This window comes from Labeo rohita, chromosome 7 (assembly GCF_022985175.1).
Source record: "Labeo rohita strain BAU-BD-2019 chromosome 7, IGBB_LRoh.1.0, whole genome shotgun sequence".
Lineage (NCBI taxonomy): Eukaryota > Metazoa > Chordata > Actinopteri > Cypriniformes > Cyprinidae > Labeo > Labeo rohita.
Window position 1 is genome coordinate 28938061 of NC_066875.1, and position 26164 is coordinate 28964224.

Sequence of the window (26164 nt, forward strand, 5' to 3'; positions counted from 1 at the left end):
AAACGAGTGAGACATCACATCAAAGATGTGAGTGGGATTTGCAGCCTGTCAGTGTGGAGTCTGAGCTTTAACCCCATCTCTGCATGCAAGGCCACTGTCTGTTTCCAATTAAGAGTGGAGGCTGGAAAACAGCCTTTTAAAAGAGCCCGAGCATGTTTGGATGTTTACATTTCAGTCCTTCCCTTCAGTGTGGAGGCTGCTTGGAGGCTGGGCTGAAGAAAAGGCCCAAAAAACAGCAAGGAGTTTTTTAAGCCTCAGTACTTAGTTACCAGAGTCCTGCGCCACCCACTGAGCCCCTGATCCTATCAAACACAAACATAGGCCAAAGTGGTTTACTCAATAACACAGGCATGCCACAGCCCTCTTGCCTGGCTGCAGAGATATGCACTACCAGGTCATTTCAAAATCCTGAATACTTATTTCACGCTCGGATTTTTGTGTGTGTGAAATTGTGAAAATTGTTTTGGCATTAGTTTAAATTTTAGATAGTGCTACACATTTGTCTAGTGCAGTCAATTAGAATATGATTAATGAACCCCAAAATAATTAACAGATTATGATCTTAGATTTTAAGCTTATTTAATTCATGCATGAATTCTATGAAATTAATTAGACATATTTTTGCATGATAGGTTATGAATGCAATTTAAAAACGAACAGTTCCAACACCAGTGCCTAATTCTCCTATATAGTAATAATGTATAACCCTCTGGAAAGAGTGCTTTGGGCACTTTTGGAAATAATGTGTTGCCTTACTTCTGGAAACAGAGCTCTGGACAGTCTCTGGCCCGCTCCAAAAGCGCTTATACTGACCCCATTATGGGCGTATAAATGTGGATGCTTAAATTAGAGCTGGTCTGCATTCACATGTCATTGCCAATCCCAGCTATGGACTGTGAGAGGGACCATGAAGCTGTAATCTAGAGCTTGTGTGTGTGCGTGTGGTGTGCCAGTCATGGGCCTAGGGAATAAAACCAAGCAGAGTTCACCTCAGGCACTTGGAGTGACTTGAGACTTGCCAGTGCCACCATTTTCTAGAAATTCAGTTTCATTACATCATTAAAAAAAAAAAAAAATTAGAACACTTTTGTATAAGCACGTGAGTGTTTTTGTTTGCTTATGCATATGTGTATATTAGAGAACAGAAATGAAATATAGTTTCATAACTGCTTCTTCCATGGTTTGTCAGCATATTTTGTCCTGGATGTGTAAAGGTCTAAAAGCATGCATTCTAGAGATAATAAAACCGGCCGGTCTGTCTGGACCTAGATTTCTTTTAGATAGCTCATATTTGGATTTCATATAAAAAACCGGTCCTGAACCTACTGATAAAGCTTTATCTGTCATGTTCCTCCCTGGGCCAATTGATGTATGTCTTTTCTTATCTCACAATGGATGATAATTATATCATAGGCTACTGCTCTGTGTCACGGATACAGGCAAAGGAAAAACTTGAAATGATAAAACAGAAATGCTTGAAAGGAAAATAGTTCATAGAGAAGGATTTGATTAGTTATGCGAGATGCAGCAGAACGCAAACTGTGTTTGAGTTTGTCTTTAATGACCATGAAATATAACAGAATGAGAACTGATTCATTCAAAAAAATATATTTGAAGTCAAAGGTTGTTTTTTTTTATTTAGTTCTGACCTGAATAAGTTATTTCACATAAAATACATTTACGTATAGTCCAAAAGAGAAAATAATATTTGAATTTTTAAAAATAACCCCGTTCAAAAGTTTACATACACTTGATTCTTAGCATTTTTGTTTATTTTAACCCTGGATTTTGAGATCCATCTTTTCGCACTGAGGACAACTGAGTGACTCATTTGCAACTATTACAGAAGGTTCAAACGCTCACTGATGCTCCAGAAGGAAAAACGATGCATTTTGAGTGGAATGAGAATGTGTTTTTCTTATTTTACTTAAATATCTTTTTTTTTTTTTTTCCCCATTTACTACTGCCCTTCAGAAGCTACAGAAGATACTTACATGTTCCCTAGAAGACAAAATAAGTTAAATTTACCCTGATTATCAAATTAAAAAAATGTTCAACCCCCGGCTCTTAATGCATTGTGTTTCCTTCTGAAGCATCAGTGAATGTTTGAACCTTCTGTAATAGTTGTATATGAGTCCCTCAGTTGTCCTCAGTGTGAAAAGATGGATCTCAAAATCATACAGTCATTGTTGGGAAGGGCAAATACACAAAAATGCTGAAAAACCAAAGAATCTGTAGAACTAAAGAACTGAAGAACAGTTTAACTGTTCAGGACAAACAAGGGACTCTTGAACAACTATAAACAAACAAACAAACAAAAAAAAAAAAAACAATTCAGGTAACAACAGTATTAAGAATCAAGTGTATGTAAACTTTTGAACAGATTCATTTTTATAAATTCAACTATTATATTCTCTTGTGGACTATATGTAAACATCTTTTATGTGAAATATCTTATACAGGTCAGTACTAGATAAAAAATAAAATGCATTTTGTATGATGAATATTTTGCCGATTCTGTAACGTGTATGTAAACTTTTTACTTCAACTGTATGTTAATTTGTGAGGCCCTAAATCTGACAGTTTCAGAAACAGTTGTATTGTGCATGTTCTACCTTCGTACGAAGATGGATAAACTGTAAAGAGTCAACAGTGAAACTGCAGATGTTGTGTCTATCAGTTACTTCTGCTTAAATTGACCCTTAATGAGTATTATTATCATTGACGCGTCATTGCTTTGACTTCTATAAAAGTGGTTAATTTAGATGTTATAGCGTGAAGTACATTTTTAAGTTAAATGTTCACGTTTTTGATGCTGAAACTTGTAACAGGCACAAACAAATCTGTAAATCTCCCTTCTGTATTTCACACGTTTCTGCCTCAAATCCTTTCTTTCTGCTCAGAGCCAGTCAGGGACAGGAAATTGAGAGCCGATCTGGTAGTGGTCTGGCCTCCCAACCCTGAACTGCAGAGCCACTCGCTTTGAAGTTGGGAGAAGAATCACATGCAATTACTTGCGATATAAACCACGTTCTTCAAAAACACATCCTCTCCCTCTCCTTTTCTCACTGAGGGCTTACATTTTTTCCTCAAGAATTATGAACTAGTGGGAGAGTCGTTGACTTGCCAAATGCTGGGAATTCAATATACAGTAATCAGGGAGAGATTTAGAAACAGTTGAATGAATCACACCATAAAAACATCCCACCCATTCCCTCCAGAAACATGCGAGAATACACACAAACACACAAATTACATGAATTCATTACCCACAATACCATTCCTTAAGTAACTTTCTCTTTGTCTTTACTTTCAGCCTTCTCTAATGGAGATAAATCAATCACAAAGAAGTTGTTTCTCAGAAAAATCTGGAAATGTCACTGCTTTGTGCCCAACGCCCTGGTCTCTCTGAAGACTAAAGCTGTGTATAGACAGAGTCCAGTAAGTAAACGAGTAGAGAACTTTCTCAAGAGAAAACGAATGCACAGTATTCCCCAGATGATCATAGTACACAAGTAGAAGAGGAAGAATAGAGAAATGTAAGTCTCTTTCTCTGTCTCTTTCTATTCCCAAACTTTTTGAAGCATATTATGGGCTGTTTGCATAATGTTGTTATATATGTGTGATATTTCAGGATAAATATGTGACCCTGGACCACAAAACTAGTCGTAAGTAGCGAAGGTATATTTGTAGCAATAGCCAACAATACATTGTACAGGTCAAAATTATTGATTTTTCTTTTATGCCAAAAATCATTAGGATTTTAAGTAAAGATCATGTTCCATGAAGATATTTTGCATATTTTCTACTTTGAATATATCATATTCATTTGGACAACTATAAAGGCGATTTTCTCTGTATTTTTTGCACCCTCAGATTCCAGATTTTCAAACAGTTGTATCTCAGCCAAATATTGTCCTGTCTTAATAAACCATACACCAATGGAAAGTTTATTTATTAAGATTTCAGATAGTGTATAAATCTCAATTTCAAAAAATTGACCCTTATGACTGGTTTTGTGGTCCAAGTTCACATATTAACCTAGACATGATTGTGATGTGTTAAACTTAGTGTTCTCAATAAACACAGGACCATGTTTATTAAATCCTGACGTTCACTCCCATGACAAATCAACAACCCCAAATCCACCTTCGTTTTTATTGGTCAATAAAATACTGTTAAAAATGAATAAAATAGTACTTTTAACTTTCTAGGGCTGGCAAACGATTAATCACAAGTTTGAGTTTGCCTAATACATGTGTGTGTACTGTGTGTAATTATTATGTATATATAAATACAATATATTTTGTACATAACATATTTCTCTTAAATATTTACATTAATTTGTATGTATTTATATATACATAATAATTACACACAGTACACACACACACACACATATATTAGGCAAACTTTTGTGTTGTATGTGATTAATCGCGATTAATCATTTGACAGCCCTACTTTAAACCAAAAATCAAATGAGAACACTTGAAAACAATTGGTCTGTAAGGATGTTTAGATAAGACAAAAATTATTTTTGCAGTGATTAGCTAATTTAAAAGAGAGGGTTGTTTTGTGAAGCATTCAGGATGTTGTGTGCTCTGATACAGCACACAAAAAGAGACACACAGGATCAGTTTACTCACAGATCAATGTTCAGTCCAGAGACACTACAGTGGTTTAAGGGGTACTAAAATAGTACCTCATTGTTTCAGAATGCAGCCTCGAAAGTAATTTTTGAGTAATGTAGCTAACATAATGAAGTTGACAGTAATCATACAATATCTTTTATGTTGCAAAAGGAACAGAATACACCAATGACAGAAAGAAAGCAGTGGGAAAAAATCCAAAAGTTATCTTTTTTGTAGAGGAGTTCAGTTCCTCTGTTTTTCCTGCTCCTGTGTCAGTTTAAATCAGAGCCAAAAACACACACGAAAACATACACACATTCTTAGTAAACTTATACTCAACATTAATTTCAAAGCGGAGGGTTCTTCCTGAAAGAAATAGCTTTTCCCTTAAGTCTGTATGTGCTCTGTCTCTCTTGCTTATCTTTGAGGAAAAGTTCCTCTGACCCCTGGCCAGACTCACACGTTCTCTCAGTCAGGCCCGTGTTTCCTCACCTTATAGTGTTGTGGATCTTGCTTATTCAAGGACGAAATACATGTGAGTTCAGCCAACCTATTGTTACTGATTTGACCGGAGTTCAACTTTACATTAAAAAAGTTAACGGGCGGAGAAAAGAGAGGAGCAAAACAAACCATCAGTATAATGGAATAACATTATGCTTTGAGTAAAACTGAACTTAATAACTTCATTTTGAGTGAAAAAGTAAAAATAGTCTCACGTACAATAAATTAAAGTATCTTAAAGGGATAGTTCACCCAAAAATGTTAATTAATTACTCACCCTCATGTCCTTCCACCCCCATAAGACCTATGTTCATCTATTGAACACAAATTAAGATATTTTTGATGAAATCTGAGAGCTTTCTGACTCTGTTTAGACAGCAACGCAACTGACATGTCAAGGCCCAGAAAGGTAGTAAGGACATCGTGAAAATAGTCCATGTGACATCAGTGGTTTAACCGTAATGTTATGAAGCTACAAGGATGCTTTTTTCACAAACAAAAATAATGACTTTATTCAACAGTTTCCTCTCTTTTGTGTCAGTCTTGTGCGTGTGAGGCAGCTGACGCAGGAGCTGCCATTCAGACATAGAACACGGATGTGCTTCGCCTTGTTCACAAACAGAGGAACGCATAAAACAGTCTTGGTAAACGTAATAAATACAACATAAACACAATAGATTGAAATGAAATCACAGTCGCGATTAGGTAAGAGGCTGCGATTGTCATGCGTATCTTTCAGTGAAGCAGGGTTCTGTGATCAGCAGTAAATCTTCATCCGAAGGCGCTCTCGCACAGAAACTCCAAATACGCCCAAATAAGAAACCCAGGAAATCACTGTAGCTGAATAAGCAGAAGATTTAACTGCTTTCTTTGTTTCAACGTGACTAATGAACACACGCTACAACATTACATGATTTATCTGAGTTCTTATTATTATACATTTCACTATAATAATGTATATTTATAATGCAATGCCTTTATCACTGCTTGAAATATGTTGTGTGCCTAATTCTGTGTAAGAAGCCACATCATCTCATAGAAGGATTTATTTCAAACCCTCGACTGATGTTACGAAGTGAGTTTGGAGTAAAAAACGTCATTAAGCGTGGTATTTTCACATGCTTTCAGATGTACCACACAGAGCTGTAGTTCACTGAGAAGCTACGCAAACAGCTGTCATTATCACGAACGATTTCTTTCGATTTCATAATCGCACAATAATATTGTCTGCAATTTTTTTTTTAACCTATCTATGGCTCTGCGTAGTAAATGCTGTTCCATCTGAAAGCAGGTGACGGAGATTTACTTCTGATTACAGAAGCGCTTTACTGACAAAATGCGCATGGAAATTGCATTCGATTAATCGTGCAGCCCTAACAGAGAGGATGACTTGCAATTTTTTGCCCAGCCTTACTTATTTGAACCAGAATGTATAGATAATAGAAGAGAAGAAATTGTTAAATAAAGTCCTTATTTTTATTTTCTTTGCACACAGAAAATATTCTTGTAGCTTCATAAAATTAAGGTTGAACCACTAATGTCACATGGACTATTGTAATGATGTCCTTACAACCTTTCTGGGCCTTAAATGTGGTAGTTCCAATGTTGTCTCTGCATGGTCAGAAAGCTCTTGCGTTTCATCAAAAATACCTTAATTTGTGTTCCAAAGATGAACGAAGGCCTTTCGGGATTGGAACGACATTAGGGTAAGTAATTAATGACTGAATTTTCATTTTTGGGTGAACTATCCCTTTAATGAAAAGTAGTCATAATCACTGGGGTAGCCATTTCAACATGGGAAGTCAGGGAGCGCAAGGAGCATAAACTCCCTATAGCTGTGTCTGAGCGGTGATGAAAAGCACCAGCAGAGAGGCCCTGTGGGTGTCTGGTCAGTTGACAGTGAGACAAAGTATGTGTAGCTGTTCGGCCCGGGAGAACAAGTGTGTTTGTGTATGGAACTGAAGCCCTTATCTTCAGCCTGTACTGACGCCATAGTCTTCCTGTCTCAAATCTCCTCCATTGATTTACTCTCTCCTCTCTGCCTCTCCACCCCTCGCTCTCTCTGTTTCTTTTTCTCGATCTCTCATTTAATTCAGCTCACCCCGAGGAGCCCTGCTGGCCCCTGGAACGGTCTTCTCCCTTTTCCGTCCTTTTTCTCTGTGTCTCTCTCCTGGAGATTAGATGTAGTCTTTGTACCCACTGACGTAAACACCGGTTGGCACAGATGCACGCAAAGTCTATTACTGTTGACGGGACACGCCTGTCTCTGGTTATGCAGGTTTACTGATGAACGCAAACACTTGTAATCTTCATATCTCTCTGTCTGTGTTTGTACATCTCTGTCTCTGTTTTCCTTTCTTTTTTTTCCCCGAAGCGTACTTGAATCTCAGCACAGGTCCAGAGTCGTACACGTTTTTACCTGTGTTATTGTAATCATTTAGTCTTGTGTGCCACTGTGAAGATAATAGTTCTGAAATGACGAGGCACGAGATAACCTCATTTGCATCGACTGTGCTGCACAAATGCAAAGTCAATTGCACGCTAAGTGAAGTAAACTCTTTGTTTACTCGCACGAGTAAGAGTATGAGCTCTATCTCTCTATATCGTCTAGAAGTTTATGGCCTGCTCCGTTGGCGCCAGGCGCTCTGAGACTAGACTAGACTACAATCAGCTACAGCAACAGAGTGGCCTGATCTCGCTGAGTTTCTCTCCCTTTCCTCTGTTTTTAGCCTACTTCCTTCCTCGGGTTCTCAGATATTCTCTTTTCGCTCGCAGAGCCAACAACAGGCATGCTTTAAAAGCACACTAAATGAATGGAAGGAGCCAGCGTCGCACAGCAATGCAGAGACTGTTGTATATTCAAAGAGGAAACAATCTTTGAATTACGAACTCCTTGATATGCTGTTTAGCTACAAAAATTAAATTGTGTATTGAGGATTGTTTTGGTGTTCTTTTAATAAATCTGGGTAAATGAAGAAGGCTTGTTACATGCTTAAAACATATCTCTTCAATGTAGATCACATACAGTAGCTCCTGTTGATTTGCACCATCTTAAAAAACACAATATGCTGGTGCTTCTTTCTTTATTTTATGATAACAATTAGTTCCAGTCTAGCTTTTCCAATGTGTCTACAGGTTACCAGGTTATCATTATGCCAGTAGGTGGCGGCAGGAGTGAGTCATTTGAATCATTCACTAAACTGATTCATTCAAAAATCATTCAGACTCATTCAGGAGCAAAGCAAGTGACTGTATATGAGAGTCATTCGAATGATTTTATCAACCCATTGACTGTACCAATTCATTTAGGAAGAAAATGACAATGCAGATATGTTATATTTTATATATAAAAGCAAAATGGCACAATAGTGCTGCTTCAAATAACATATCAGAAGCAGAAAGCTGTCATTGATTAACTGCTGTGATTATTGTGGTATAATAGTAAAGTATTGCTATATATTGCTGAAGAAGAAATTCTGGATAAACTCTTAAAACTCATACAGTCATGTAGAAAGGACACACTGTAAATTATTATGACAACTTAAGTACACTAAAACAAAGATGTAGGTACAGCATTATGATGAAAACATTAACAATTTACAATAATGTTCATTAGTTAACATGCACTAACAATGGAAAAATACTTCTAAAGCATTAGTTTATTAATCGTGTCCCTCAATTTAAATCCACAATAATCTCTCCATTTAAAGTCACGACAATCTAAATTTATTAATCGTGTCCCTCCGTTTACAGATCAGGTAACCAAAACTTAGGTCATAACCCAAAAAGTTCATAAAGTCATCATAAAATTAATTGAATGAATCCATATGAAGTAGTTTAACCCATGTCTTGTGAAGAGATATAATGGCAGTATATGATGAACATATAGGATTTTATTCACATGTAATGGCACAAACATAGATCGGATCACATATGGTAGACATAAAGGTCTGTGTATGTGAGTGTGATGCACGAAAACCAATCAGGTTTGTTCTAGAACCTTTGCACTTCTGTGTTTAGCATGTGTGCCATGATGTAAATGCGATCATATATCTTCACAAGACTTGAATTAAAGGAGAAGTTCACTTCCAGACTTGCGTTTCAAAGATTAACCAAAGGCCTATGGCTTTGGAACAATATGAGGATAAGATTTATTTTTTATTTTATTTTTTAGGTGAACTATCCTTTTAAAAATATTTATGGACTTGAGCAAATAATGAATAGCTGTCATATGTATTGTCAACAAAGATGAATAACTACTGTAATCTAATGCATTGCTCATTGTTAATGTTAAAATTGTCAAGTACAGAAAATATTTTTACAGTAAATATTTCCTAACAGTATAAGTACTGTAGCCATAATATTAGAATTTCCAGAGGAGTGGAAGAGAACTTCACATTCTGTGTTAAGGATATTCTGTTTTTTCACATGCACGTATTTCTGCCACGTAGAAGCATCACATTTACACAGCAGACATTCATTTAAGTCTCTGGCTGTCTCCTTGTCTTCACCATAAATGAGGTTTTCCTTGCCGAAACTCTGTTTTGACTGCCAGAATCTTCCACAGGAGACACTAATGTCTGTCTGTGGCTACGACTTCCTGCTGCCATAGGCCACACCAGCAGTCAGAAATCACACAGCTTCTTTACATTGTCTAATTGTGCATTCAATCAGTTTGGAGATATTTTCATCAACTCATCCAACCTCAGCTTAACTCTATCTTATATCAGTTGTACATGTGCCATCTGAATGTAATTTGACTTTCTTTTTGTCTCTAGAGCATTTTGGCAGTATTCATGGAACTAGCGCCATCAAGTATGTAGTATGGACCCAAGGAAAGGCCTTAGGGGATGTGAGTGCTCTCTTTCTCTGTCTCCCACTGTCTCGCCTCTCTCCCTAAGGTCCATTAGGAATAAGGGGCTTGTTGACATGCTATTCCTGTTGGGTCTTGCTAGACCCCATCAACAAGACCACGTCTGTCCGGACTGGATAGACTGGGGTTATTTTGGGTGGCGGTTTGGTGCTGGTCTCCCTGTTTCTGCTCCAGACTTCTGCTGATAGACTATCTAAGAGACTTGATGGGAGTAGCTGCAATTATTAGCCTGACGCCAGGCTTACAACAGTTATCACCCCCTATGATAAGTGAAGGGAGAAAGCCCAAGGATTCTGCAACTGAAGTAGCACCATGGAGTTCGCTCTTGATGCTGACAATTTGGAACAAGGGTTTTCACCATTCTAAATGTGTTATATATTTAGAAAAAGAATGCTTAAAATCAAATGGGTTATTATTTATTATATACACTTTATAAACAATACTGAACAATAATATATATATTATATATTATATACAGTTGAGGTCAAACGTTTACAAACACCTTGCAGAATCTGCAAAATGTTAATTATTTTACCAAAATAAGAGGGATCATACAAAATGTATGTTATTTTTCATTTAGCACTGACCTGAATAAGATAATTTACATAAAATACATATACATATAGTCCACAAAAGAGAATAATAGTCGAATTTATAAAAATTACCCTGCTCAAAAGTTTACATATACTTACATACACTTGATTCCTAATACTGTGTTGCTACCTGAATGGTCCACAGCTGTTTTTTGTTTTTTTGTTTAGTGATAATTGTTCATGAGCCCCTTGTTTGTCCTGAACAGTTAAACTGCACACTGTTCTTCAGAAAAATCCTTCAGGTCCTTTTTTTTCAGCATTTTTGTGTATTTGAACCTATTCCAACAATGCATATGATTTTGAGATCCATCTTTTCACACTAAGGACAACTAAGGGACTGATATACAACTATTATATAACACTCTGTGTTAAAAAGAAGTACTGGGTTAAAAACAACCCAGCGCTGCATGAAATATGGACGAACCCAGAGACTGGCTTGTTTTCACCCAGCAGTTGGTTAAATGTTTAACCCAACCTTCTGGGTACTTTTATTTAACTCAACTTTTGTTTAAAAGTTACTATATGGCTGGCTTAAAATAAACCCAAAATAGGTTGTAAATTAAAAATCAGACACATAATTATTAGAGGCATTAGCAATAATTAAAAGATGAACATTTATTATTAAGCATTATATTATTTATTATGTATTCAACGTTAACTTACTTTGGGTTCATTTTAAGCAATAGTTAAGCAAAACTACCTAGAAGGCTAGGTTAAACATTTTACCCAGCTGCTGGTTCAAAGCAATCACTGAGTTTGTCCATATTTCACCCAGCTGGATTGTTTTTAACCCAGCATTTTTTAGAGTGTACTATGTGCAAAAGTAGTAGTACTAGTAGTATTTCTATTATTTTAAAATAATAAATCATAACTAAATCAATTAATGATGCATTTAATTTTTGTATATAATTAGCGATTTTGCCACTTTGAGAAGTTAGTTGCAATTATTGTAATACGTTTTATTCGTGCATAATCACAATCAATAAAGCAGTAACATTCTAGTGTCTTGCAATAGTTTTTTCCAGCACAATCACAATCATTGCAGCAGTAACATTTTGGTGTTCTGTCGCTGGCACACATACACACACGCACACACACACACACACACACAGGTACATGTTGCTCCTTTAAGAGTTCGGAAACTTGATACTGTGTTTGCGCAACAATCAGCGCGGCTCACAGCCGCCAAAGTGTCTAGACGAGCACATGATGGGAATCAACCAATGGCTCCACTGCTCTCCTCAGGGGCCCCGTGTGTGTGTATCTGAAGAAGAAAGAGAGTGAAACGGCGAAAGACCATCGAAGAATCCCATTAATCTCGCGCGAAACACGGAACGAAACCTCAAGACATCCTATGTCCGTCTGTCCACCCGGAACGACCACTTTGCCGTCTCACAACACAATCATTTTCTACCGCGTGGAACGTGAATAAGGATTATAGTGAGATTCATTCATGTGCTCGGCGTCATTAAACTGCTGCAGAAGGTTTGCTTGAAAAGAGGGCTCTTTCGGAGATTATCGAATTAATTTTTTTCTGCACATCGTGCATTTGGTGTTGTTCAACAAGAAGTTTCTCATTTTGTTGGGGAATGTTTACAGACTGGATGCACCGCTCCTCGCGTAGTGCACTATCATTATTATAGCCATCCATCTGCTACAGTGTTGATATACTGTAGCAGCGGAGTCTAATGTTGGGCTTTGCTCAGGCTCTGCTTGGCTGTGCATGTGAGCACAGATTATTGATGTCGGACAGCGAGCGCACGAGTGTTTGGAGTCTCCGCGGTTCTGACCAAACATAGGAAAAACGGATGCAAACTGTTTAAACTGTCGTATGTTCAGGACGAGACGCACGGGTCTGGTTCGGCGACTCTGGAGAAGCCGTTTGGTCACCGCAGGTAAAGAAGGGGGCGATGGTGGTCCGGATGACTGGACTGACAGCAACCCGGAGAAGATCCCCAGAACGGAATACGCACTGGGAAACAATGCGGACTCGTGCAGCAAACGCGTAGAGGAACGAGGGGAACCGGGGATCCTTATTGAACACGATGGACCCCTCAACGAGGGGAGCGAAGGCAGGACGGTAACATGCTGTTTGTTTAGAGACCTCCCCAGGGGCAAAAACAGACTCCCTTGCCGCCTAGAACATAGGAATCACAACAGTTATAGCAGTTTGAGTGGCAGGGAACGGAAAAGTGGTGCCGTGACCGAGCAAGAACTCAAGAAGTGCACTTATGCGTTTCTCAAGAAGTTGAAAGAGAAGTCTCTGGATGTTTTACTGGAAGCTGTGGAGTCACAAGGCGGGATGCCCAGTGGATGTGTTCTGGTTTCACAGACTGAAGTGCGAATTGGAGGTCAGCTGGTGTCTCCACAGTACCTGCTGTGTCGACTCTTCCGCTGGCCAGACCTGCGGCTCTCCTCTCTCCTCAAACCGCTCTGTCACTGTCAGAGCTTCAGGGCAGAGGACAGCCAGACCCTCTGCTGCAACCCCCACCACTACAGCCGCGTCTGTGGACCAGTCAAGGATGGTAAGGCAACCTCTGAATGTTTTTAGTCAAGGCCATAACGACTTTGATGTTTATTTGAAGTGTGTTTTTTAACCCTGATGAAAAAGGCTGAACTTGTTTGCTGGTCTTAGTTGGTCTCCCAGACCAATCCAGGCTGGTCTGTTTGATGCTTCTTGGGCACTTTTCAGAAGTCCACGTTTACCCAGGCCAGGAGACCATCTTAAACCATATAGGCCATTTTAAACCAGCTATAACCATCTTAAGTGTTTTATGTAGTATCAAATCAGGCAAAACTAAATAAATGTAATTTTTCACTCGAAGCGTGGGTGAATGATAGGGAGGGGAGCGGGACAGTGATACTCCTGTTCAGGAAGTGGAATTCCCAACTAGAATCCCTCTGGGATTCTCAATTTCTCTGCTCCCTCCCTATTCACAAAAAACACTACCCTAACATTGTGTTTATATGAACAGTTGCGGATAAAGAACAGAATTGATTGAACAATTGTCTTTGAAGAGGGTCAAGAAATAATACATATGCTGGTTTAGTGACTGCACAACCGTACATCAAAAATAAATGTCTTAAGCAGTATTGCACTGTAGTCCTACAAGAAACTTTGACATGCATACAAAATGTTACTACAGTCCACTGTGGTTAATAGTCTTAAAGCAAAGTCTAATACATTAAGTGTTTTCCATGAAGTTTTCATTGTCTGCATTAGCAGAATTGCAGTGTCTCCACCCGCTGTAATAATGTGATTCAGAATAGGTCACTTTTGATTGGATTCCACACATTCTTGGCACGATGACACATCCATTGTCTTTTTGATTGATGCTCTTCTTCACCTGTAATTTCCATACCAGCTGGGAATGTTCTCATTTGCTGTAGAAATGCTGGAGAAACTGTGCCAAATGCTGTCGCAGTATTAGATCTCTAGGTCTAGTCATATAGCCTTGAAAAGTCAGAGATGTGTTCAGTTTTTGAGGGATGCCCAATTAAAAGAAAAATCTAACTCAGTTCTCCCTATTTTCAGACACACCGCCTCCTCCCTACTCCCATTTCTCCCCCTTACCAGAACACAAGCCACTGAGTAAGTAGTTTTGCCTTCCTCAGTTCAAGTTCCTTGAAATAAAGTATGATGTTTTTTAACAGCAGTCAAATGGAGAAAAGATAAACATTTTTGTCTTGTCATTTTGCAGATTCTTCCCTCCCAGTGCTGCCTTACATAGAAACCGAAGCCACGCGTTCACTCGGTGGCATGTCGCAGGACTATTCAGGTTGGTGTGCAAGTCTTCAGTAAATTTGTGCATTTTAAAAAGGGAAAAACTGTGTTCAGTAACTACTGCCTTTGTTCAACCTGAACATGGCTTAGACTTATGCTAGGTTTCATTTAAAATGTTGCGGAAGATTTCCATTTGTATTCAACATCCTATTCATCCACAAAATATTAACCGTTTTCAGCATTAATAATAATAATAATAATAAGCACAAAAAATAATGCCATCACAGGAATAAATTTAACAATATTCATTTTTAAATACATAAAAATAATTTAAGTATTTAAATTTAGGAACAGTTATACCATATTGTAATAATATTTCACAATATTCTGTTTATGCTGTATTTTTGATTAAAAAATGCAGACTTGGTTAACATAGGAGACTTTCAAAAATAAATAAAAAAAATCTTACCAACTCCAATTTATTTTTTAAAATAACGTTAGTGTGTATACTGAATATGATGCTTTGGTTTGGACCTAAGGTTGCTGCCTGTTGAGATTTGCTGTTTTCAGAGCTGCTGTATGTCAGATGGTTAGCTTATCCATGCTATTTTTGTTAGCATTTGGTCGGCTAAGCATGTATACATTCACCTCTGAACATAAACTCTCAGAGCTTATGAGAGTGCGGTTATATAGCCTTATGATTTATAGTTCTCTCTATTTCATCGCTTCTAAGTTCAAAGATATTTTTAACATGATGAATGCATGTGTTTTCTCTGGAGATTCGTTACCTTAAAGGTTGACTTTCTCCGGTTTGAATATGATATCTAGATGTGCCGTATGCAAATAGCTAAAACTTCTTAGACGTCATCCACCAACTTTTCAGCACCGAGTCAAAATTAGATTACAAGCAACAATGGGCAGTTTTGTCAGGATGCTGACTGGGGGACTCAGGGCCTCCTGAACTCTTATCTGTGCTGTGCTGATTATTACCCAGCATATAGAGAGCTCTGAAGACAAGGAACAAGATCCTCTTTTGGTGTGTCACATACGTTCTTTCCTCCATTATTTTCATGTTGTTGCTTCCTGCTGAGTTTTGCAATGCAAGCCCTGGCACAGCCAGCCAGTCGCATTTTAAAATAAGGTTTAAATTACAGGCCTCGCTGTGGCTTCCCCTCTTCCTGACAGAGCGCAGGCCAACACGCAATTTAACTAATGAAATCCTGCCTGTCTCTGCAGAGATTCTTTACAGATGTTGACAAAGAACGACTCTATCAATTGTTGGAAAATTATTTGCCCCCGTTTTTTAAGGGACAAGCTTATTAAGTCTTTTTAGATCTGGTTACTTTTGTTTTGGATGATGTATTGTAATTGCGTTTATGCGTGATTGCATGCGTCTGTTTGCATATTTCTCTCAGTTTCTCCTCAGTATTGTGACAGCGAGAAATCATTTTGCTTTTTCATCCTGACACAAGCTGTTAGCTTCATCTTAGATAGGGATCAATATGCAGTCAATTCTCTTACCACAAATTCATCATCCAGAGGAATGAGCAACAAAATGACTTGCAAAACAGATACTTCTACAAATATGTCCCCAAGTGCAAGGAAATGTGCATGTTTGCATGACTTCCAGCTATTATGTCACAGAAAATGAAGCCGAAAATGAAAATCTATCGTTACTTATGTCATTCCAAACATGTATGACTTGCGTTCTTCTCTAGAGCACAAAGGAATTATGTTTTGAAGGATGTTTTGTCTGTACAATATAAGTGTATGGGGTCCAAAACAACTTGATGGATTTTAAAAAACATATAAATAAATAAAAACAGACTTCTTTGATCCACAGAAGAACATAATGTCAATACAAGGGCGAGTAAATAATGATAGAAGTTACATTTTTGGCTAAACTGCCCCTTTAAGTGCTTTTTTTTTTTTAGATGCACAGCTTACTTTTGGAACCGAACGGTTTTGACCATTGCTATTGTTCTAGAGTTGTTAAAATACTGGAAGTGTTCTAGAGTTCTCTGGCAGTTCTCGTCGTGGCATTTCCATTATCACCCCTCTAAGCTCCCCCACCATTCACTGGCTCAGTGGAAGGGTCTAATATGTGGAGGGAGATCTAATATTTGGCACAGCAGGACAGACAAGACTCCATCCTCTCCTTCCCCCTCTCATTTTGTGGTGTTGGTTTAGGCTAGGCACACAAGCACCAAGAATGCTTTTGCAGGCACTAACAACTGTGCATGCAAAACAGGGTAACGTACAAAAGGAGAGGTTGAAAGTTCCTAAACATGAAGGTTCTTACACAATAGCATTGCTTACGGAATTAAACTAGGCAGCAAATATGTGATTTGCATGTGTTGGGATCAAAGGAAGTTGAATATGAAACTTAAACAATGAGGCGTTCTGTAAAGCGCAGATGAAAAGATAGGTCTTTTGGTTCATTTTTTCCTTCCTTAAATCCAGGAAGTTTTATGCAAATCTTTATGAAAATGATATCCTTTCTGTCTATATCATTTTTTTAAAATATATTTGAAAGCACATACTAAGTAAGCAGCAGCCAGAGAATCTGAGATAATGATGGTGTATTTCCGTACCCCTCCTTAAACAAAACTTACTTCATTAACAGTGTGTCCTCTGCTGTCTGTTTGGGCCAGAGAGGGTTGAGACTGAGCAGAATGAGGGCACAGGCCCAGGGCTTTAGATCTTCTCCCTCAATAGAGCCTGTGAAGCAAAATAATGCCATCAGTCTGTGTTTGAGTTAATCAGACTGGATAGGCTGGCGGCTGGGGGGTCAGGGGGTCGCGAGCCTTCACTGAGTGGTCAGAGAGCTGAATGCTGGCCCTCGGAGGGGGAGAGGGGGCCCCAGTCGGCCCCGCGCGGGGAGAGAGGAATGCTGAGGCAGGAGCGGGGGGTGTTAGAGTCAGAGATGACAGATTTGGGCCTGTTAGTGGGGGTCGTTGCTTCTTCAGTTTCGAATCCTCTCCTGATAGGATTGGAGATTTAGAGAGTGCGTATGCTCTGTGTAACATCAAAAAGAATAAGGGAGCTGATATGAGAGCGGTCAAAACATTGACATTGCTTGTCACGACAGCACATTACTGTAGAAGTAAGCGTGCTGCTGGGACATTAGTGGCTTTCGGAAACACAAAGCTTGATGTAACTTTATAATCAAAAAGTTAAAATATTTTAAGAAATATTTAATAATAAGTATTATTTATTCATATATTTTATTTGATTTATTTACAAAAATATTTAGCAATTTGTTTTATTAATTAGTTTATTAACAGGGACAGTACACTTTAGGTATATAAACATGCCAGATTATAACATTGCTAAAATCATTATGGTAATATTAACAATAGTAATAATAACAATTTATTATTATAATGTTTGTGTATTTTTTTCATCAGTCTCTTATTAAAATCATTATAAATAAATAAAAAAATAAATGAAATGTTTTGTATGATTTTACAATAAATACATTTTCAATTATTTTTCTGTAGATAAATACTGTAGATACCAACTTTTTTTTTTTCTCGAAAAAAGTCTGTAAAAAATATTAGTATTCTAGGGCTCTATAAAATCCATTTTATTTCTTCCCCAAATCCTGTTTTATTTATTTATTTATTTCCAAATTCTGTTTTCCCCCCATTAGACTCTGTTTTAATGGTTAAATTTAATTTATTCACACAGAGACAGGAAGAACATGCAGGATTCATATTGAAATTGTATTTGCTGGCCCTCACATTTTAATTTCAGTGTAGTGACCTACTTTTGATTTATTCATCCAAAATGTAGCAAATTCTGTGACATTCCGCATATACAGTAAATTCCATTTTTATGACTGGATTCCGTGATTCAATCCACGTTTTCCGCATCGCGGAAGTCATAGGCCCCTAGCATTCTGTGTTTTGTGTACTTCAGTTTTTGAAATTCAAGTTTCTAATGTTTGTTTATTTGTTCACTCCACAGATGCCAGTATGTCTCCCTCCTCCCTGGCTCAGAATCACTGGTGTAACGTGGCATACTGGGAGCTCCGTACACGTGTGGGCCGTCTGTACCCAGTTCATGACGCCTCTCTTAGCATCTTCTATGACCTACCTCAGGGTACAGGCTTGTGCTTGGGCCTGCTCCCCCTCTCTCCGCGTTCCACCTCCGTCCAGCGCACCCGTGGCAAGATCGGACACGGCATCCTCCTCAGCAAAGAGCCAGATGGAGTTTGGGCCTACAACCGCAGTCAACACCCTATTTTTGTGAATTCCCCGACTCTGGAGCATCACCCCTACCTGAGTTTGACTGTGAGGAGAGTCATGCCAGGCTACTCCATAAAGGTTTTTGACTATGAGAAGTCGTGCCAAATTCAACCCCTCAGCGATTTGGTGCACATGGAAGGGCCGTATGACCCAAACAGTGTGAGGATCAGTTTTGCCAAGGGCTGGGGACCGTGCTACTCAAGACAGTTTATTACATCATGCCCGTGCTGGTTAGAGATTTTACTGAACAACCACAGATAACGTATACACATGAACAAACGCAGACATATACAGCGCTCTTACCGCACTCACTACAAACACTCGCAGCCACAATCCCAAATGTAATCTATCTAAATTTAATATAAAGTTTTATATAAACGTATTATATGGAATACTTGTAAATACTGAGTCATTTTTACAACATAATTATTTATGTATGGTGCAATGTCTTTATGGATGGACAGAGGAAATAAAAAAAAAAGAAATGCATTACAGAATTCTGTGTGGAATTTACATCGATTCTTGCAATATTGTACTACTATCTATCTATCTATCTATCTATATATATATATATATATATACACACACACAGTAGTCAACATTTGAAGTAGATCAAAATCATTCATCATATTTGTTCTAAAACCAAAACAAAACCTGTCTTAGGACAGCTTTGATGCAGTTTTTTGAGCCACTTCGAATGTTGACTACTATATATATATATTTATATATATATATATATATATATATATATATATATGTGTGTGTGTGTGTGTGTGTGTGTGTGTGTGTGTGTGTGTGCGCACATATACACGCGGGATGCACATAAGTGGTGGACATGCGTGACCAAAAAAAAAAAAAAGCGCTGTGTAAATAAGTTCAAATCACTTATTTGCACACCCTCATGGTTGACAGCTTTCATAATCACTGTTTTTGATTGACTAACTGTAACACTGTATAATATTTCCATTCAAGCTGAAAGCATAAGTCCATTCTTGGCTACGCACTGCCAGTTTCACAGCAAAATGCAAAATTGACACATTTCATTGACAACTTGCCAAAATAAAAGCTTGCTGATTTGAACATTTAAAATTATGAAAATTAATATTAAAAATAAAAACGGAAAAAAATAGAAAATGTAAAGATTAGCATTGTATTTTAAGTGTACTTTTAAAATATTTGTATTTCTATTTAATACTATTTTTATTTTATTTTAATTGAATAATATTTCATTTTAAATATAATAGTATTATCACACTTTATTATTTTGTTTATGGTTTTATTTGAAAAAAAAAAAAAACTAAAGGAGCAATTATACTAATATTGGTACTATTTTTTATTTTATTTTATTTTATTTTTATTTTTTGTAGTTGTATTCAGTGGGTCACACTATGTGCAGTGTGAGAACCAAAACAAGCACCAAAACTCCAGGTGCTTTAATAAGAACCAGACCAAAAAACTTGAAAGTGTATGAAAACTTGAAAAAATGATCTTTTAATATGATCTGTAAAATTAGCAACATCACACCTTAGTATTTTTGTCTTGTTTTCTAGTATAAATATCTAAGAGCTGTTGAATCAGGATGCATTTACTTGACAAGTAAAATGACTTAAGATTTTATGGTTAAGGTTTTCTGAAAGAAATATTCAAATTTTGCTAGTTTTCCCATCTACCAATGGGATAAGAAAAATAATCCTAAATCAAAGGCTAAACAAGATTATTTTTCTCGCTTGTTTTAAGCAAAAACTAACACAATTTGGGTAATTTTTTAGAAAACAAGATATATCTTAAGTCATTTTACTTGTCAAGTAAATGCATCCTGATTCAAGAATTATTTAGATATTTATACTAGAAAAAGACAAAAATACTAAGGAAGAAAAACATTTTTTGCAGTGCAGGAAATCTGCAAAAATTTCGCCTTTATTATCAATGCCGATCTTACAGTCATGAAATTATCAGTGAGTCTTTTGTCTTTGATAACAGATGTTTGATGTTTAACTGACTTCATGAATAAAACTATAAAAATGTTATGGGATATAAACAAATTTGCCAATAAAACATAAGTCAGGGTTGTTATCTAGAGACCGTTTGGAAATGTCCAATTAGCTCAAAGCTCAAGTACTTAGAACAGGGCACATAGTGTTCTTCAAACTATTTTAAAAACCTATGATAGTTTCAGGAGAGTGAAATGTTTTCATTCTGTTTTTTTTTTAAAGTACAAAGTGACCATTACTCTGCTTACACATCACATTAAGTGTCACAGCTCTCTGTTTCCAGTGTTGCAATGCATCGGGGTCCAGGGAAGCTTTCTTTCAGTGCCGTTGTTTGTTCTAGAGGGCGACCGCGTAGCGGCTAGCTTACTCAGCAGTCTGCCTGGCCCCACCTCATCCCTTTTAAAACAGGACTCCCAGAAAGCAACATAAACATTATCCCTGCGCCACGCTGCCCCGGCCGCCCAGCTCCAGACACATTCTTCAGCTCTGTGAACACCATATTATGACTGTGGAGACATAAGAGAAAAAGCACCTTTGAACATTTGTATCTGTGCAGGGGAACGGAAAAGTTGAGGCGTTCAGCATGTTTGTCTCCTCAAGAGTTGAGCATGCTTTTCAGGGAGGATTTGAAGAGATTTAACTTTTTAAATCAACATTGCACTCTCCTACATTTCCCAGGGGTTAATGTAAATTCTGCACGAAACGGCGTAATCAACTCATCGTCTGTTGTACTATATGCATGAATGTTTTTTAGTATCTCTAATTGATCTCATTTGTCACATTCTCGAAGCAGGATCTCTGTCGGAATGGTTCTCAGCTGTGTTTCTGCGTGAGGTTTCTAGCCGTGGTGTTTTTAACTCCATGGTGGGCTGACCTCACAGTGAACTGGATTTCTGAGTGAGCGTGGTGATTTTGGCTCAGCCGGTGCTGCTCTAATTCGGTTTCAACCACACCAGATCATACCAGTTCGGGATTCGTTCGTGCAACACGCAAAGAATTAACTCAAATATTTGAACTTTGTATATGTAAACAGAGCTGATTTTCCTAGAGAACGCTCTGTACACCCCATTTAACTACGACATGTTGCAAAAGCAAACAATTGTGTTTCTTTAAGATGCCTAATATAATAGTGAATCTCGTTTTGGCGATCTTGTGCTTTGAGTTGAAAATAAATACAGATAGCTGAATCAGATAAATGAATTACAACACTACTTTTTCATATACTTCTGTTAGATTCACAATGCAGCAGCCACATTGTGGATTTAATTTGTATATGGCAAACACTACTTTTTTTACAAAAAGAGAGAATCATTTTTTGGATGTATGATGGTTAAATCACCACTGTAAAGTTATTGCTCATTAAATTCATGGAAAAAGCCTCCCTGATTAAAGCATGAAAGGGTCAACCTAATTAAATCTCAATGGCACAATAGAGCTGTGACACCTTTAGAAAGAGAACTAAAACATTTGATTACATATCAGCTGATTCATTTTTTCCCACATGTCCCCGTTTCTTTTTTCACATACAGTGTAGAAAAATATGAAGCATGGTCGTTGCAATAAAAGTAGACAGCGTCATAAATCATTCTGTCATTGGGTAATTATCTAAATATAATATTTAGCCTTATTTTCTTTCACTCTTTTTCCTTCATTTAAATCATTCAGCAGTCCATATAACTCTCAGATTATTTAAACGTAACGTGTCTGTGATGTGTAGGTTTACGTGTGTCGAGTTTGGCGTGTAGGCGTATTGGTGTTTATTCTTAATCCTGTCTCTGTTTTGTTTCTTTAAGCACTATGTCTGTCAGCCACTGTAGTAATTATAGTGAGACTGGAAGCCTGGCTCGGGACGGCCCGCTCCTTAAACATCCTTCAGACACAACACTGCTAGACCCAGATTCTGAAACCCTGCCAAAACCATTTCCCTACCCTTTCGCTTCTTTTGAAAATCCTCTCTATGCATCCGCCCCCCCTCTCGTTTGAATCTCAAAAGCAGTTTGAATTACACCAAAACCTTAGATAAGTATCTGTCTATGGATGTGGAAAAATATTTGTCTTTGCTTCATCATATAATTTTGAATTATTATATTTTTATAGGCTTGTAGGTTTTTTTTTTTTTTTTTACCAAGTATAAACTGTGTACTTTATGAAAGACTGAGCCACTGTAGACTGTCCAGCATTTCCTGTCAATAGCTCTGCAGCAGAGAAATCAATATGGTCCCCATGGAGCCAGACACAGTTCTGCTGTTCAGCTCCACTGTTTATCAGACAGTCCACGGTGATATATAAAGAAGACAATCCATTCTTCATTTTATTCTTGATGGGCACACACTGGCATTTATCTGTTTGTGTGTGTGTGTGTGTGTGTGTGTGTGTATCAGTGGGTGACTTTCGTTCATCAGTTATACACTGTCAAAAGAATATTGTAAATGAAAAAATATCTTTTTGGAGCACATTTTACATACATACATACATACATAAAACTAAAATAAATAAGAATAATGAGCTTTTTCATGTTTAAGTCACTGTTTTACTTGTTTCTTTGTAGTTATTTGTGTGAAAATTGTATCTCAGTAAATCCTACACCAATTTTGTTGTGCACATTCCTATTTGATTAACTGAGCATGTATTTATTTATATGTGAATTTCATTGTTATGTTTCTATTCTATTCTATTCTAGACTAGTCTAGTCTAGTGTAGTCTATGCTGGGTTGTTGAGCTAGAAAGTGCCTGATTGTATTTACCAGCTTCTGTCATGAGCAAATACCAGCAAAAACGTACGTATTTTACGAGTTGCACAATACGTATGAATTTGTACGAACGACCTACACCTAACCATGCCCCTAAACCTACCAGGGGTCGTACGAAGTGAGGTCGTACGAATTTGTATAAATTAGCCACCTCGTAAAATACGTGCGAATTGGGCGTGAGATAGCATTGGTAAATACACATATAAATACATGTAATATGTATATATATGTGAATTTCAGTGTTACATTTCTATTCTAATCTAATCTAATCTATTCTATTCTGTTCTATTCTATTATTCTATTATTTTAATCTAGTCTATGTTGGTTTGTTGAGCTAGAAAGTGCCTGATTATATTTCTATGTTAATTTCAGTGTTACATTTCTATTCTATTCTATTCTAGTCCAGCCAGATCTAGTCTAGTCTGTGCTGGGTTGTTGAGCTACAAAGCGCCTGATTGTATGTATTTATATAGAAATCTAAGCATTACATTTCTATTCTATTCAAGTCTAGTCTGTGCTGGTTTGTTGAGCTAGAAAGTGCCTGATTGTATCTATTTATATGTGAATATCAGTGTTACATTTCTATTCTATTCTATTCTATTCTATTCTATTCTATTCTATTCAAGTCTAGTCTCTGCTGCTTTGTTGAGCTACAAAGTGCCTGATTGTATGTATTTATATATAAATCTGAGTGTTACATTTCTATTCTATTCTATTCTAGTCTAGTCTTCTATAGTCTATAGAAAGTGCCTGATTGTATGTATTTATATGTGAATATCAGTGTTACATTTCTATTCTATTCTATTCTATTCAAGTCTAGTTTATGCTGGGTTGTTGCGCTAGAAAGTGCCTGATTGTATGTATTTATATGTGAATTTGTGTGTCACATTTCTATTCTATTCTATTCAAGTCTAGTCTATGCTGCATTGTTGAGCTACAAAGTGCCTGATTGTATCTATTTATATGTGAATATCAGTGTTACATTTCTATTCTATTCTATTCTAGTCTAGTCTAGTCTAATCTAGCCTAGTCTAGTCCACTCTAGTCTATGCTCGGTTGTTGAGATAGAAAACACCTGATTGTATGTATTTATATGTAAATCTCAGTGTTACATTTCTATTTTATTCTATACATTCTAGTCTAGTCCAGTCAAATTCTATTCTATTCATTCTAGTCCAGTCTAGTCTAGTCTATGTTATGCTGGTTTGTTGAGCTAGAAAGTGCCTGATTGTATGTATTTATGTGAATTTCAGTGTTATTTTTTTATTCTATTCTATTCTATTCTATTCTATTCTATTCTATTCCAGTCTAGTCTAGTCTAGTCTGTTTGATTGTTTTTCTATGCTGAGTTGTTGAGCTAGAAAGTGCCTGACTATATTTCTCAGCTTCTGTCATGCATACATAGTTTGGGATGTTTAATTACTTTTGTTTAATTGATATTGTAAAAAAGTGTTAGAATGTACTCCACCCCAGCCAGCCCCTATCTTTCTGTATCTCTTACTCACTCTCTTTCTCTCTCTATTTTCTCACCTTTGCTCTCACTCTCTCTCTCTCCACAGGAGGATCGGATGTTCTCGAGTCTCCAGGAGGGCAGTCGGACGGCAGACGGACTGGCTCCACACTAGACTGGGCATCCGTACACAGTCAGACATTTTCTCATCAGTTTTACTTTCACTAGCCTCAGCTAAACATGCTTGTTGCTAGCAAACATTCTCACACATACATATGTGTAGACATACACATAAATACATTAGAAACCACATGCATGTGCTTGCCTTCAAATTTCAAATTCATATATGCCATTCATTATCTATATATATAGTTTTCCCCTCAAGTAATTCACCAAATATACTGTATATATATAGTGTATAAACAAAGATGATATTCAAGAATATGATGACAGACAGTTATTCAATTATTTGGACAGACACACAAGCATCTATCCACACAGTGTCAACATATGATGATAGGAAAGGTAATCTATAGGCAAGCAGACTAGCACATGCTACCAGGAGTTGAGGTTCTTTTTGTTTTAAATTTGCCTTTAGTAAGGATTTGTCAAAATAACACAGACTAACATACTTTACATGTTAGATGTTGTCACTTGTAATATGAACCTCATCATTAAGTCTTTAAGAGCATTAAGACAATGCATATTATGTGAAGTATGTGAGTCTGTGTTATTTTGACAGTCCCTTATAAAAAGCCTATTTTTACAATTTTAGAAATGATCATCATCATCATCGTCATCTCTCTCTTTCTTTCACACTCTCTCGCTCAGTGAAACCAGAGCGGAGGGCATTCCTTCCTAAAATGGCTCCCTCTTCCTCTGTCTCATCCTGTGGTGTTATTGAAGCAGTATTTCAGGCCTGTCATAAAGTCCCTCAGGGATAAAGTATCATAACTACCTAAATAAGTGTCTCCAGATGATTAAAGTCTTAACACCTCAAGATTATAATAACATGAGGTCTTTCATTATATTATTTTTATTTGTAATATATTTTGCATACTTTATCACATGCCATATCTTATATATTAGATTCAGCTTAAATGATCATTTTCAGAAGTATTTCTTTTGGAGGAAAGGGAATGGGGCGGGCGTAAAAACTTGTTCTGTCTTCAATTGTCTGCACTTGCTGCCACCTAGTGGCGTCTGAACTAACTACACGTCAGTAAGAACCTTTTGGAAGGAGCAGGACAATCCTCTGGCATCATGTTTTGGCTACTGGCCATGCAGCTAGTCAATATTTTCCTGGAAGACACATTAGATGTGAACGCTCACTGGAGCCAAGCAACCTCAGATGTTTTCCTTTGCCGTTTCTGCTTCCATTCATAAGGAGTTGGAGCT

The 26164-nt window shown here is 37.2% G+C and overlaps 1 protein-coding gene across 1 annotated transcript; it reads left to right on the forward strand.

The window, feature by feature from the left end:
- The first annotated feature begins 11723 nt into the window (after positions 1-11723).
- On the forward strand, positions 11724-19069 carry smad6a (SMAD family member 6a). The gene is made up of 4 exons (XM_051115836.1): positions 11724-13123; positions 14134-14190; positions 14300-14377; positions 18295-19069. Exons 1-4 carry the CDS (start codon positions 12430-12432, stop codon positions 18834-18836), a joined length of 1371 nt encoding a protein of 456 aa, XP_050971793.1. The 5' UTR covers positions 11724-12429; the 3' UTR covers positions 18837-19069.
- Positions 19070-26164: the final 7095 nt, after the last annotated feature.